Genomic DNA, 14,973 nt, shown 5'->3' with positions numbered 1-14,973 from the left:
TTTGGCGCAACATCATCAAATGGCTCTACAAACAAATCAGGAGGAATGCTCAAGAAACAGGTCATCTAGAAGCGCCCCGATTATGGGCTGTATTGAAATATCATCAAATGTTTGAAATATAGTTTGAGAGAGTTCCTTCTTACCACAGATACCTAATCAGGCAGTAGTAGTTAGGCTAGGTCTTCCTTCTGAACGGAGAAAAAGCTCTCACTAGATTTAGGGCTCCATTGGGATATTAAAAGACCTGTTGGTAAGCTTCATACTCCCTTAATTTTCAGATACATATATATGAAAATTGTTCATTGTTGAACTGTTAGTGCTGCAACAGTTTTAATTGTCTATTGTGGCTATTGTATTTTTGTATTTAGACGGTTAGGTGTTGTAAACTGCTTTGAGCACAGATCTGTGGAAAATGGGGTATACAAATGATCTGACTATGACTAACTTTTAAAAATGCCACCAAATGCTGAAATCTGACAGCGCTGCAAAATGTGCCTCTTCGCTTTCTGCCCAGCCCTCAGTTCGTCCCAGAAGAAAAATACCTTGTGCTTCTGTACAGCACAACTAATTACAATATGAGCTCCTACTCCAAGCCCTTAATGTCTACATAAAACATCAGGCCATAATGAAGATAATTGAAAGTATGACTTTCATCAATATTTAATTAGCATTTGGCGCTAACTCATTATTTCGGGACAAATTTGACATCTCGCTGTGCCGCCTCACACATATTTCATTCCACACGGCTCTTTTTATTGGTGGGGCAGAAGCAAACCTAGACATGCGCGCCCCTTCCCTGAGGCTTAGAGGACACACTATATGAACTAGGGAAAAGATGATTGACATTTTAATCTGCTGCAGAATATGAAAGCACAATGTACGGAGCACTGGAAAAATACATTCCGTTTCACGACAGAAGGAACACACTAAATGAAAGAAATATCCTCCAAACACACATTTGCACCTTTGTGATTATCATGCTTGATTAGCTATTCAAACTACTGATTATTTATACAGGTTTGGATAACTTAGCAAATTGTGAGATAAAGACACTTGATAGGCACTGCAATCAATAAAAGGGACCATGTTCCCAGCCAAATTCAGCTTTAATGATGGCTGCCGGAAGAGCAGCAAAATTTTCCATGGTAGAAAAGGTATCACACAAAGTGGGATGGGAGAATATTGTTTGATAAAAGCAATGGGGGGCAGAGAGAGAGGTGGGCTTAGACATATACTAGGGGTATGCAATGACAAAAATATTGATCTTGTATCCATTGGAAGCAGAGCAATCTGTTTTAGAGCCACTCTGTTATCCCAATTAAATTGACATTGAGGCCCAGATATGATCTGTGTTAAATCTGAAGTTCTGCTTCGTACCGATTGATAATAATGTGAAGTCTAAAAATGGCCAGCTTTTTTCACACGTGGATGAAATTTTCAGGCAAAGGAACCCCTCAAGTGGATTAAGCCCACTAATTTTCAGGCTAAATTTTCCAATAAGAAATCCTTAACTTTTTTATTTTCTGTCAGAATTGGATGCAAGTTGCTAGCATGGTTGCCTCTTCGTAGGAGGCAAAGGGTGACAATTTCCCAAAAGACAGGTACAACTGGTCTCTTGGAAAATAGAAATCAGAATCCCTCTTTTTAGGGGCTATCAGTTTGAAAAATGGGAACATGAGTGAGATGCCCCTGGGTACCTTCCCTATTAAAAAGATAACTTAGTTACAAAAAACGTTTTTTCTCATCACCACCCTCCACCTTCGTGGAAGTACCCTCTGTGAGGTAGGGGAAGAGGGCAATGTTTTTTAATTGTGTATTAGGACAAAGAATAGATTGGGAAAGAAGCAGGCCACCCCAAGAGTCTAATTGCACTACTTACACACTGCTTTCACAACCAAAACTCAGAAGAGAATGACAACTCATACAAAGAGTACCTCTGTTTATTTTTACTTCAACATCCCTCCCCCCAAATCACTGTGAATGGAGAGTGCTGGGGAAATTGCAAAGATTCGCCCTCCCCCCATCTCTCTACCCCCATCCCCTCTTGAGTGCTGGGAATTCCTTTAGTTTGATTTAGTTTATTAGAAAAGAAAAAAATGGAGGAGGGGGGAGTCTTGTGAGGAGAGGAGAGAGGCATTTGAGGGGGGGGGAGAGAATGAGGCAACTCAGAAGTTTGAGCACTCCCTACTGCATTTACAACGCCAAATAACAAGGTTTATAACACAACATGGCTTTCAGCCACATAATTGTAAACACAAATAGCTGTAGACCAGGCACCCCCAAAATCGGCCCTCCAGCTGTTTTGGGACTAAAACTCCCACCATCCCTAGCTAACAGGACCAGTGGCCAGGGATGATAGGAATTGTAGTCCCAAAACATCTAGAGGGCTGAGTTTGGGGGTGCCTGCTATAGGTCAGCTTTGGGATACAAAATTATGTGTGTGCGTACATGCAACCTTCCACAGCATGATCCCTCCCACCAAAATAAAAATGCATGTCCATCAACCTGCAGTCTGTAAACCATGGACCTCACTCCATAGAAAAGGTGGTCACCGTATATCCCACTGAAACCAGTGAGATAACTTAGTCATTATTTAGTCCATTATTTTGTGCATTATTAGTCCATTGTTTCAATAGGACTTAAGGTCAATAAACTTTCTATGCTGAACACAGCTGGGGCATTTTTGTGCAAAAAGGACTTTGTACTTGATCTTTTCTCCTTGTTAAACTTACACCCCATTTCCTAATGCCTAGTCCAGTCACAGATTGTACTGTACCTAATTTTACATTCTCACAGCAAAACTCATATTGCAAAAAGTGGGGGGGGGGGATTTGGGGGGTAGAGTGTTGATTTTTTAGAATTACCGTGCAAAAGTGATTTCATGCTCTATTTACAGTTCACAAGTGTTCAGTGGAGTGTTCCATTTGCATTCTCCCCAACACACATCACAAATAAATTTGATTATTGCTCTGTTTAGAAGCATGAAGTCAGGTAGCATTAGCAAAATTGCTCACATTGGCTCTCATAATTGCTCCCTTTGTCAGGTAATGGCAAAGTCTGTCCAAATAAAGCTGATAACACTCCTATTGTTGGCACAGATTCCTGAATCAAAGGCCATTTCAGGCAGATGGAAGTTATTACTTTCCCTGTCCACTCACAAGCCATATCCTCTCTTTTTTTTTTTTGGTCTTCCATATAAAAAAGAAAATGTAATAAATCTATATTAAATAGGATGTGTCATAAATGCAGTGCAAAAGTATAAAGTTCTCTCCAATATTTGTCTAGAATAAGTTTTTATTTTTAAAATTAGCTACCTATCCATCTTCAAGCCAACATCTGGCATGAGAAGTTTTTTCACTGTTCAAAAGACCTAGTCAAAGTACCATGGGCCGATTAGATATCTGTGGCAAGAAGGAACTCTCTCAAACTGTGTTTCAAACACTTGAGAATATTTCAATACAGCCCAGAGTGAAAAGGTGTCAAGGGTGCAATGAGGAGGAGAACCTGAAGCCCTCCAGATGTTGGATTCTTAATTCCCACCAACCTCTGTCACCTTAGCCAATGGTCAAGGTTGAAAGGAGTTCCCCACTCTAGGCCCTGCTAAGCTGGGGCTTGTTTTGCGTGATATAGTCATGTGTCAATTCACCCCATACAGTGACTTTCACCATGTGATGGACTTTTCACATCCTGCAACTGCACATCTAGAATGATGACACACACACACAAGTAAACGGCTTTTCACAGTGATGTGGAGTAAATTGCTTTGTGAAAACCGCAAACAAGGGATGCAGATTTTAAGCCTACTATATGTGGAAAGTGTGGGTGAAGCTTGTGTCACTGTTATTTTATTTTATCATGAACGAGGCTGTTTTGAGGGGAGTTTATTGCACCCGCAATGCTTTTAAATTTAAGATAATATTTTTGTTTTACTGTTAACTGTGCTGCTTTAAATATGTCATTTATATTTGACCTTTGTATGCAATATTTATTTTGTAAAGCTTTATTTGATGCTTTAAATTAGGTTGTGAACCGCTTGCGAGTTTATAGATAAATAAATAAATAAATAAAGGAATTATTTAAATAATTAAATAAGTATTATGTATATACTGGCAAAATGCTACCATCGTGATAAGTTTCAGACTTCTATTGTTGAAGCTGGTGGGACCAGGTAGCAATATGTATCATAAACGCCCAAGGAAAATAAATAAATAAATAATCCATCCATCCTTAATAGTGACAACAACATAACTCTGTAATTGACAATCTGTTGCCTTTTAATCATACCTCTAAAAGTGCTTGAACGTCACCTCAGCCTGGCTGAGGAAGTTTGGCTCTGCTTCTTGTCAAGAAACACTGCTCCCTTTCGGGATCCTACAAATTCTGCTGCAGGCAGCGACCATTTCAGGCATGTCCAAATGATAAGTGACTGCCAGCGTATGGGTCCTTTTCGACTTAGAGGAATGGGGGCTGGGCAGGCTTATGCAGGTTCCCCTGATGTGCATAGGGGGAGGCAGTGAGAGATTTTACTTTCTTGGGCTCCATGATCACTTGAGGGCACAAGGAGAAGGAGACAACAGAGGACGAGATGGTTGGACAGTGTTCTCGAAGCTACCAGCATGAGTTTGACCAAACTGCGGGAGGCAGTGGAATACAGAAGTGCCTGGCGTGCTCTGGTCCATGGGGTCACGAAGAGTCGGACACGACTAAACAACAATAACAACATTTATGCATGGTGCCGAGAAACAAATAGAATCATACCAGGAAATGGTGGAAGAGAGCTGGAGAGTCCTTGTGGTTTGTCTGACCCTCTCCGGAGCCCGAAGAGGATGTCAGTGTGGGCAGAGGAAGTCTCAAAGAAATCTGAGCTGCATCGGAACTTTATTTAGGCTGCTCAGCTTCCCTGCCTAACAGCTGACATGCTGGGCAGCACAGCAGCAGCAGGTGCTTTCTGTTAGCTTCTAGATGGTCCCAGAGCTTCAACTCTAGATATTTTGGTCTGGATTGGAGAGCGGGAGAGAGCTGGAGAGCAGGGGGGAATAGGCATTTAGTGGTGTGGATTTTTTTACACAATTTCACTTACGTGTGCAGCACCCGAAACATAAGCGTAAGTGGGGGGATGCCTGTATAGAGAAATGGAGACTGATGTCTAGCTCACTTAACAGGATCTAGTTAAAGTATGCTAATTAAGATTCTGTGCTTTAGGAAGGGGAAAATGTTGTACTTTAAAATCTGGGGGGCTCATCCGTGTAGTGTGCATTTACGACGTTTCTTTACCTCTGCAGAAATTCTGACTTGCCCTCACAACAAATCTGCATGTTTTAGACATGCTCGAGCTTGAATATGAAAATTGAAAAGAATGTATTAATTATCATTAGACATTCCTTCACAAAAGACTAGAACTAATTGGAGAAATAATTTGGGGAAATTGAGCTACATGACAGAAAACATTAAGATTCATCAAGTTTCAATTCTCTAATTCTGTCAGCTTGTCAAAAGTAGGAGTCTGCTATTAATATCTAAATGACTGGAGAGCATTTTTTCTCTCCACACCCACTTCCCGCCTCACCCTCCAACAAATAGTACAGTTTACGGCCTCTTAAATGTTTTGCTTTCAAATTAACCAGACCTGACCAGAGTGTTCCCTCCCCCCCCCCCCCGGTTGAAGGTTATTGACAAAGAAGTTTTAAGAAAAACTTTGGGAGTTATCCCATTTATTGAAGTTCAGATTTCAGTATGTCTATTCAGCATGACTGACATTACTTATTACCCTTAAACTGGATACATAGCTTGATTCATGACATAAGCCTTTGGTGAACTATGGCTAGAAATCCAGAGTTATATAAAAATACATTTTCAAAAACTTACCTTCTAAACAATATGGCCTCCTAAACAATATGGGATGAAGTGCTGCTGGGAAGCGGAGGGACTCAGTCCCAAACTGGGCATCAATCTTTGCAGTACCTCACAACCCTGCCTGCTTTGTAAAGGGAGCAGTTTTATTTTTCAAGCCATTATTTCACAATACTCCCTTCCCTCTTCAGTCCTTTGCCTACACTTTGGGTGAAGCCATCTACCCCAGGATGACCGTCGCTGAAAAGTTTTGTGCTAATATGCTGACTGGAATTCAAATTGCTAACCATCTGCTTCAAACCAATAGTTTGAAATGCAGATAGTTCTGTTATGAATATCTGCCTCTTAAACTATTGGTTCGGAGCAGACGCTTTTAATAACGAAGCAATTAAACAGCCAAGGCATCTCTTAAGTTGGAAGTAAGCAATCAAAGTACTTGTGTGGTGAAAATACCTAGAGATCCTGCAGAGTATGATATAAACAATACTTATAAATCATCACTAAACGTTTTGCATTTTTGTGAAACTAAAACAAGAATACTGAAAAAGTCTTAGTAATACAAGGACTAATATCCAGAGTGGCACAGAACAGAATTCCAATAACTCTTGCAAATACCTTGTTCCCCTTCCCAAAAAGAAAAATATGCTTCAATGGGTTGTGGGGTGTGGCATATATCACTTCCTTGTCTGCCTGAGGGGGCACCCAGTTCATGGGAGCTTCTGCTAGATTCAAGACATTTCTGCTAGCAGAAAGAGTCCTTCTATTTGTAGGATAACAGGTCTGGCTCCAACTCATTGCCAACAAGTGTAAAAATGGTCAAAGTTAACAAATGTGATTTCTGCCAAAGTATTTTAAAAGAGGCCAGGAAAAGAAGGCAAAACATGATTTTCTAGGGAGAGAATTCTGTAGCTCAGGTGCCACAACAGAGAAAGCCCTGCTCTAGGTGGATCAAAAGTCGGGATTTGAAATCAGGCCCCAAACTGGCAACCTATGCTGGTGGCTTGAAAACATAGTAATATATTCTCACCAGCTCATTTCATTCCATAGATGGACAGCAACATTTTGTACCACCTAAAGTTTCCAAGTCATCTTCAATGGGATGTGCTTTGGAGCTCATTACAGTAGTCTGATCTGGACATCACGGATGACAAATACCTGTTTTTATCTTCCAACATTTGCAAACTGGCAAATTAGTTAGTAAAAGGTATTGCAGACAGACCAGAGATATTACTGTGGGCAGCGCACATGCCACAACTCTCCCCTTCCCAACTGTAACCCCCAAAATGAGATCTGAAATAACCTTCTATTGGCTATGAAAGGTTTCTTCAAGTGAAAATTCAGTAGGAAGCAGTCAGTGCCCTGGCTTTCAGTGCAGATGTACCCATAGATGCCACTCCAAATTTTGAATATGATTCTTTATGACACTTCCTACAATGTGGCAGCCTATGTCCTTCTCTAAAATCAGCATTAATATAGTGTGTGTGTGTGTGTGTGTGTGTGTGTGTGTGTGTGTGAAGTTGTAAACCAGTGTATACAAAGTGATCTGTTTTCTATTGATTTCTGAATAAAAAATTGTCAAGACAGTGAGCAACGTTGTGATCATCGTTGACGTTGCTATATGTCAAGGGAAACGTAGCAAAGTCAGTGTCTCAAAGACAACAAGGTACACAGAAGATTTCTGTATAAGTAACAACTTTATTGTAACTTGATGTCCTGAAATGCAAAAATATTTTCAGCAACAAGGTACAAAAAGTATTTCACTGTTAACATCAGGCGGATATAAAAGGCTGGATGGTTTGATGCAAGTGTTTAACATGATAGGTAATGTGAATAACTCCCAGCTAAGACCCAGGTATAAAGTCCTTCCAATGTTTAGATTCTAAAACAGAACTAAAGAGAAACCTTCATTCTGACATATCAAAATCCAGGATTAACTAGATTACAGAGTATGATTAACGCAAACCACAGCAAACACTGACAAAAATAATGAGTGTCCATTTAAGGGGAAGTCCATTTGCTGCAAGCAGGAAGCAAGCAATTCAAGGTACTTGTGTTGTAAAACAAACCAGTACCTAACAGTTTGTAGGAAGTGTTAAGAAAATCCAATCAACCCAGCCAATAAGAATTAAAACTTGGGACAAACATCAATTGGTTTAAAAAATCTTACGTTATAGCCTAAAAACAAAGCATCTCCCACTGTTTAACCTCGCAATTTCTATAGGAACTTTACTAGCACAATTATTTAGACTTGACCTTGAAGGAGCAGCCTCTTCATAAGGGGACAAACACAGATACTGTACTCTGTGTTACTCTTAGAAGGCAGATGTCATCAAAAACTCATTGAAATTCCATAGTTAAATAATGAAACCATGCCAACAAAAAACACACACAACCCCAACACAAATCATCTTAAGCCTTTCTTCTATCAATAACCTCATTTTAGAATTCAGAGCTTACTGAGCACAGAGAAAATATATGCCTGAAAAATATTTTGCATCTGTAGCTTCTGAAGACAAACTGTCGTACTCTATTCTGCATTCATGTATTCCTCATACATCAGTACTCCTCTATACCTTTTCCAAGAATTTTCAAAAACAAATTCATCCCATTATATTTCAAAAAGGCACTATGCATTCATACTTCAGCATGCAGTAAATGGACTGTCGAAATCTGGATGGGTTACTGAAGTTTCCTTCACTGAAGTACATTGTCTCATACTTCAATTAAGTGAAACCTCTGCCACATTTAACAGCAACAGAGTCCTATTTTTCTGAAAATTAAATCTTTCTTAAAAACTCACACACCATTACACAACACATGCAGGGTGCTCCCTTGAGGGGTGGAGGTTGATGGTGATGGCCGGTGGGTATTGAAGGGACAGAGTTGGCAAGCCAAACATGGCACTTGGGTAACTGTGCTGAAAATCCCAATGAGTAGATTGTTACTATTCTCACCAAATGTCAAGTATTCAGCCATAAAACGCATGTGCAAACAGACCTTTTCTCCTGCAGCACTAGGGGGAGGATCAAGGCTATCAATGGGCTGAACCAAATCAACAGGGCCCTCCAGTGGAGAAAGGGGTGATTGCTACCAATTTCCCCCTGCTCCCTTAGCCCCATGCATCCCCCCCCCAAGCTGCTCTAGGGGGTCAGGTGACCCTACAGGACAGCTGGAAGATGGAGCGCTGGGGCTGAAGGAGGAAGGAAGTGAAAATCACCTTTCTCACCTTTTCCCACTGAGAACCTCTAATGGACTTTAGATCTCTTCTCTGGAAAGAGAAGTCTAATTCCAATCAGGATTTTTTCATATGGAACAAGAGGAAATGTAATCAGACTGCAGCAAGACAGAGAAAATTGTTCTTGCCAGCACTATTGGAAGAGTGAAAACACTGCATGTGGTTCACTAAGGGGGGCAGGGGGCGGGATGTGGATTTGTTTAACCCTTTTGTGTATTTTTAATAGCAAATGCATGGAACAATATACACACAGCTCCTACTTTCAGAACACAATGCATTTCCAGGAAATCGTTTGATAGGCAAGTGTTCACATAACAAGCTGATGGTTTCCAATGTTTCCTATGGGAACATTTCTAATCCATGATTTGTCTGATCTCCCTGTCTGCCTGAAATGGCTGCTGCAGACCAGCAAACCAGAAACAAGTAAGGAAGTGGGTAAACGCTGGCTGTTCAGATATCTGAATCAGCCATTTGTGTAGTGAGGTTTGGGCATAATTCTTTGTGTACAGATAACTGAAATTCCAGATAAACAGTGTTCCATAGTGGGACCTGCGTGTATATCAGTTATCATGATTGGCTGCTAAGTGTACCACATGACATACATTTTATTAATTTGACAAGTGGACTTTTCATAGAGTTGTAGAAATTCTTACAGCACAGTGTTTTAATTATTATTTTTTGGTACAAAGTGTGCTATTATGCTTTTTAAAAACTTGTAAACACAACGCTTAAGATCTTCCATCTGATTGCTCTATCTAGCAGTTTCTGAATAAGCTGAAATGGACAATTATGGTATTAAATAGTCAAGTCACTCTGTATATTATAGCTGCAACTTTCACGTTGTGAGGCTGTTCATTATGATAATTTCTTACACTGCAGCAGAAGTTTCTCTGCAATGGAGGAACACAGCTTACCTGATAAAACACCTACAAGACCTTAGTTTGGATTAGGAGAAACTGCTAATAAATGTTATAAGCTATGATGCATCTCTGTATCGGTTTGGTTCAATGAGTAATATTGAGGCCCACTGAAACCACCAGGAGTGCAATTAAAATGGCCTTTAACTGTGCCTGAAGGATGATAATTCAAATACTGCATTCAAGTCACCCTAAAGAGTGAGTTTAGCCAGAAAGTGGGCAAGTTTCACATTTTAGCACTGTGCTGGCTTGGGAGCACTCTGCTTGCCCCCAACTGTTCTTTAATAAATGTTTAATCAAATTAATAAACATGCTTGAGAACTTTAAACATGTCAATGCTCCTCGCTGAAAACAGAAAGGAAGCACATTTTGAGAAGGTAAACAAACCTTAATAGAGTAAGCATGTGAATCAAACGGGTCAATTAAAATATTTAGTTAAAAATTCAGAGCAATTCCCTTTTCCTATGGTTAAATACAACTTTTACCACGCAACAGATCTAGCACATCACCAGGTTTAAAGTAAAATTCACTGTCAATCATTCAAGAAGCGTTTACAAATGTGCACTGCTGCAGACAAATCCTCCCAACTGTAAACAAAGCTAGCAAAAACACTGGAAGTGGTGGCATTAAAGCGAAGGTTTGTATAGAAAAACTGGCCCTTTACAAGCAGTTTACAGGTTGTTATATCCTTTTCACATTATGCAGAATTTCAATACCATCCACAATGCTAGTACAATAGCAAATGCTAAAAACAGCAAGTCAGTGCTTATAAATACTGACGTTTCAGACTCCTATTCTTCCTGTTAAGTGTGTGTCTGTGCAACTTCCACTAGTGTGAACAGGCTTGTGCATACACACACTAAAGGAACATAGCTAAGCCTGCCCAAAGTGTGAAAATAGAATGGATTCTAACATGAACACTTGAGATAGTCACTTTGAATCAACATCTCTAAAGTCATGCTTTCCTTGTTTGCAGTAACAAAACTAAATCCCATGTGGCTGTGGGCATCTTAATGTATTTCAAAAGTTAGGCCACAATTGCTGTACCATATTTATCAAAACCAAAATATATATGTACCACACAACATACAAAAGTTACACATTAAAAGTGCATACTGAGAATCCATAATTTGGCCCATTTCTGAAATTTACATTTGGTCATTCTTATGCATCCTTGACCTTCCATGTATCCCATGTAAGAAATAACCACTTCTTCCCCAGCATATATCACTTGTTCTCTCTCCATACTAGCTTACGCTCTGGTTCAGTACAATGTAAATGTAAAATAGCGACGAATCGTGAAGGAACACAGGCCAAAAAGGGTCACTGTGTGTTTCTTTTAACATCTGATGGAGACACTCACGGAGTAAGCATTTAGAAATTCTAGCAAAATACATTTCTGGGCCAAGACATTGCATATTTCTCTCACTCACCTGAACCAATGAAAAATAAATTATATTCAGAGTAGTATATTGCCACAGCATGCCTGGCAGTACCCTCTGAAGGTAGATGCACCCTAAATACAGTACTTTGACTGGAGTGCTTGCTGCCCCTCAACTCAAGCGCTTTTAATAAGAGGCTAGTTGAAACCTTCCAGTTACCACAAGACCAAATTATACTCTTCATTTTGGGTTCAGATTTGTTTTGTTAAAAAAGGATGATCCCTTTCAAGAACGGTCTTCATTTATCAGCATTACTGCATTATGGAGCTAGTGCAATCCTACATAGCCGAGTCAAAAAGACGAGGCACAATTTAAAAAGAAAAAGGAAAAAGGAAACCACAAATGAACTAGAGTAACTGACGTTAAGGCCTTTCAGTGAACTGGAGAGTTATCAGTCTAAATTAAAGCTGATTATTAAACCATATATTATTATCCACTCTTAAAAACTTTCTGTTCTGTGGACAGGGGGTAGCAAATTCTGGCAGATGGTCTGTGGAAACCCCTCTGGACAGGGATGAGGAGTCTTATATTCTCTATAGTTCATGGAAGATTTCATGACTGTTTTAGTCGTTTGCGTGGAATGCCAAACTGTGGACACTGTGCAGATGCTAACGCTCGAAAGGCCTCAGCTACTAAGTGGGGGTGGGAGTGGATCATTGACTTCCAGCCGGCCGTTTCCATGATGTCCGTGGCTTGGCTGTCAATAAAAGAATTACAAGAATCAGGTTCAGGAGACAATGCAATCCTATGTATGTCCACTTTGAAGTTACTACAGTAAGTTCAATGGGACATGCTCCCAGGTAAATCAGCTTACTGGTATATCTGAGCCATGGATTAGAAGAGTGCCTGCGATCCTGTGCATACTTTTCTGGAAGCAAGCCCCATTAACTCAATGGGAGTTGCTTCTGAGTAAGCATGCATAGCATTGTACTATTAAGGAGAATTTTTTCAGCTGTTTTAGAAATTGTGCACTTGGCTGCAAAGGGCAATCTAGCTTTTGGAGAATCTGCAGCAAACTTGTTTTTCAATTTTGTCAATTTTTTAATTATTTGTACCCCACCCCATCCCATTGGGTCACCCCAGCCACCCTGCTACCAAAGCAGAATTTAAAAACTTGCAGTCAGTCCAACATTGACTTCTCTGAATCACATGATTAAGTTTGACCATGACTACAAAAGCTGTCTTTCAGATTTTCAAGTCCTGGATCAACATGGGAAGCTTGTTTAGGTTTCAGCACAGGCCCTATACTGTTCCAGATGGACATTACAAGAATATCTTCTGTGACTTAAGATGCTGCACTTGTGGTATGAGAACAGTGGAAGATATTCTCTGTCAATTTCAGTGCCCTATGCACAAGGAAAGAATTGCTGGCCCGGATTCAACTAACTCAAGTGTGCTAGCAGAAGCCAGGGGGAAGGGCTCCCATTATTAAAACATGCCCCCCCCCCAATTTGCTCTAGGGAATGAGGAAAACCCCCAGAAGAGCACATTTGGGGCGGGGGAAGGAGAAGAGGGATTGCTCCATCTGGCAAGCAGAAATGCTTGCGCTGATGGAACAATCAGAAGAGTGTGACCTGGAATTCCACCCATAGTCTCAGTTTCAACTCTGCTTAAGTCTACAGAAAATGGAGATACAGGAAAAAATTGGTAACAGAAAGTGGCTTCATTTCTTTTGCAAGAGGAAGTTGGGAACAAATCTATATGAATACTGGTATTCTAATTATTTGTTTTTGGTATACATTGTTTATTCTGCTATGATAGAATTTAAGATCAAGACAACAAAAACTGATTGGGTTGTAGTCAACCACGTTTTACTCAGAGTATAGCCAATTAATGACCCTCAGTCACATCTATTAGCTTTGATAGGTCTACTCTGATTACAGGAATTGTGCCAAGTACCACACACTGTTTACAGACGGCTTTGAAGCGTAGCCAGTACGTACTTGCCGTTCCAGTTTTTCGCATCTTTACAACCAAGTTGCCTAAGAACACTGCACCTGTGGCATGAGAGAATATCCAGATATTAATTTTTCAGGAGATTTCACTTCACAGGATGCAAATTCTTTTTAAAGGAAGGAAGTCAATTACATACCTGTTAATAAACTCTATTGCTTGTGCTTTCAACTGCTCCGCACTGTGCAAATCTGCGAGGATGAGGATGTCTGCAACATTTTCTACTGAGAGGTTACTACACAGAGCTTCTTCACACATGATCTTTAGCCGTTCCAGTGCATACTAAAGGAAGAGGGGGAAAGCCCGTTGTTGATCACATTTGTTCTTTCCTACCTTAATTTAAAAAGCAGACATTTCTAATAGGTATATACTTTCTAGTAACTGTGAAGTAATTGGCCCCTCAAAGAATTGCCAACTGTGTTAATTTAAAGAAATAGACAGACTCCCTTCAAACACACATTCAGTGGCTGTGTGAGGTGGAATGGAACTGTGCCGGCTGCTTATGTTACCTGGCGGCTGTATCTCTGGCAGAAGAGGACCTATGTATATATACAGCTTAAATACAATTTGCCCACTATTAGCTATAAAAGCCTGCTGCTGTCATCTCAAGCTTTAAACAAATGTTAAGGGTTTTCATCTGAAGCTCACCCTCTGTATCAGTGACACTGTGATAATGTCTGGACACAGCATAACGGGCAATAGGCCTGAATTAGTCCTCTATCACTTGTCTTTGCATATTTACTCTTCGTAAAAAAATCCATTCAATTCACACAACAGCACACGAAGGCAGCTGTTCCTCAAGTTCTCTCTAAAGACACCCAGAACACCTGAGAGGAAGTATTTAGCTAAACTACATAGGATCTTATGTCTTCTAATACATTTCTACTGCTAATAATCCAGTTCCTTATTGTGCTTTTCTTAACTATATAAAAATCTCCCAAAACAAAGACTTTTTGGGTTTCATTCAAATGACCTATAAAGCCCTTGTATAGGCAATTACTTACTTTGTCTGCTGCTGCCAACAAGCTGTCAGCCATTTTGTCAAGGTTTGGAGCTTTCCCAGTATAAATGAACCTCATCATCTCTTTAAAAACGTCAGGGTCTACATCATTTATTTCTACACGATTCTGTTACGTGAAACAGAAAAAAAACTTGTCATGGTTCCGACTTAAAATATTACAATCCATCTACACTGTGTAATTCCTAATAGATTACTATTTCATATCCAAAGTATCCTGATGTAACGTGACAAGAGATATTTAGCTCCTGCTGTAGTTGCTTAGAATCCTATTCTAAGTGGTGGGCACATTCAAATCCTATTCAAAAGTTAAAAATCGGAGACTCTTAACATCTTAGTTCCATGGGTCTCTACATACATTTCAGACAGGTTTCTAGAGCATGCTGAACGAAGACTGCACTTGCTGAAATGGATGGAATCTGTCTAGCTCTTTGTCAGGGAACTGCCATCGGAGCATCAGGTGGTGGAGGGGCTCAGGGAGGAAGAAAGAGACTCAACAGCTGAAGCAGGGACCAGCAGGGGGAGGAGTGGGTCTCTGAGGGAATGCGAGCAGGAGGG

At 40.2% G+C, this 14,973-nt stretch overlaps 1 protein-coding gene across 1 annotated transcript in view; it reads right to left on the bottom strand.

Annotated features, from left to right (window-relative positions):
- Positions 1 to 7,525: 7,525 nt before the first annotated feature.
- Positions 7,526 to 14,973, bottom strand: part of SPOPL (speckle type BTB/POZ protein like) — a 37,102-nt gene continuing 29,654 nt past the window's right edge. Inside the window, exons 8-11 of the mRNA XM_083467205.1 lie at positions 14,402 to 14,524; positions 13,537 to 13,679; positions 13,388 to 13,441; positions 7,526 to 12,141 (exon numbers count right to left, since the gene is read on the bottom strand). Coding sequence (XP_083323331.1) covers positions 11,997 to 12,141; positions 13,388 to 13,441; positions 13,537 to 13,679; positions 14,402 to 14,524 — 465 coding nt within the window. The 3' untranslated portion in view covers positions 7,526 to 11,996. The remainder of the gene's footprint in view (positions 12,142 to 13,387; positions 13,442 to 13,536; positions 13,680 to 14,401; positions 14,525 to 14,973) is intronic.

Source organism: Podarcis liolepis (assembly GCF_965112155.1).
Source record: "Podarcis liolepis genome assembly, chromosome: 1".
Lineage (NCBI taxonomy): Eukaryota > Metazoa > Chordata > Lepidosauria > Squamata > Lacertidae > Podarcis > Podarcis liolepis.
Note: the sequence above shows the minus strand (reverse complement) of the source record. Positions and strands in the feature narration are given on the sequence as shown.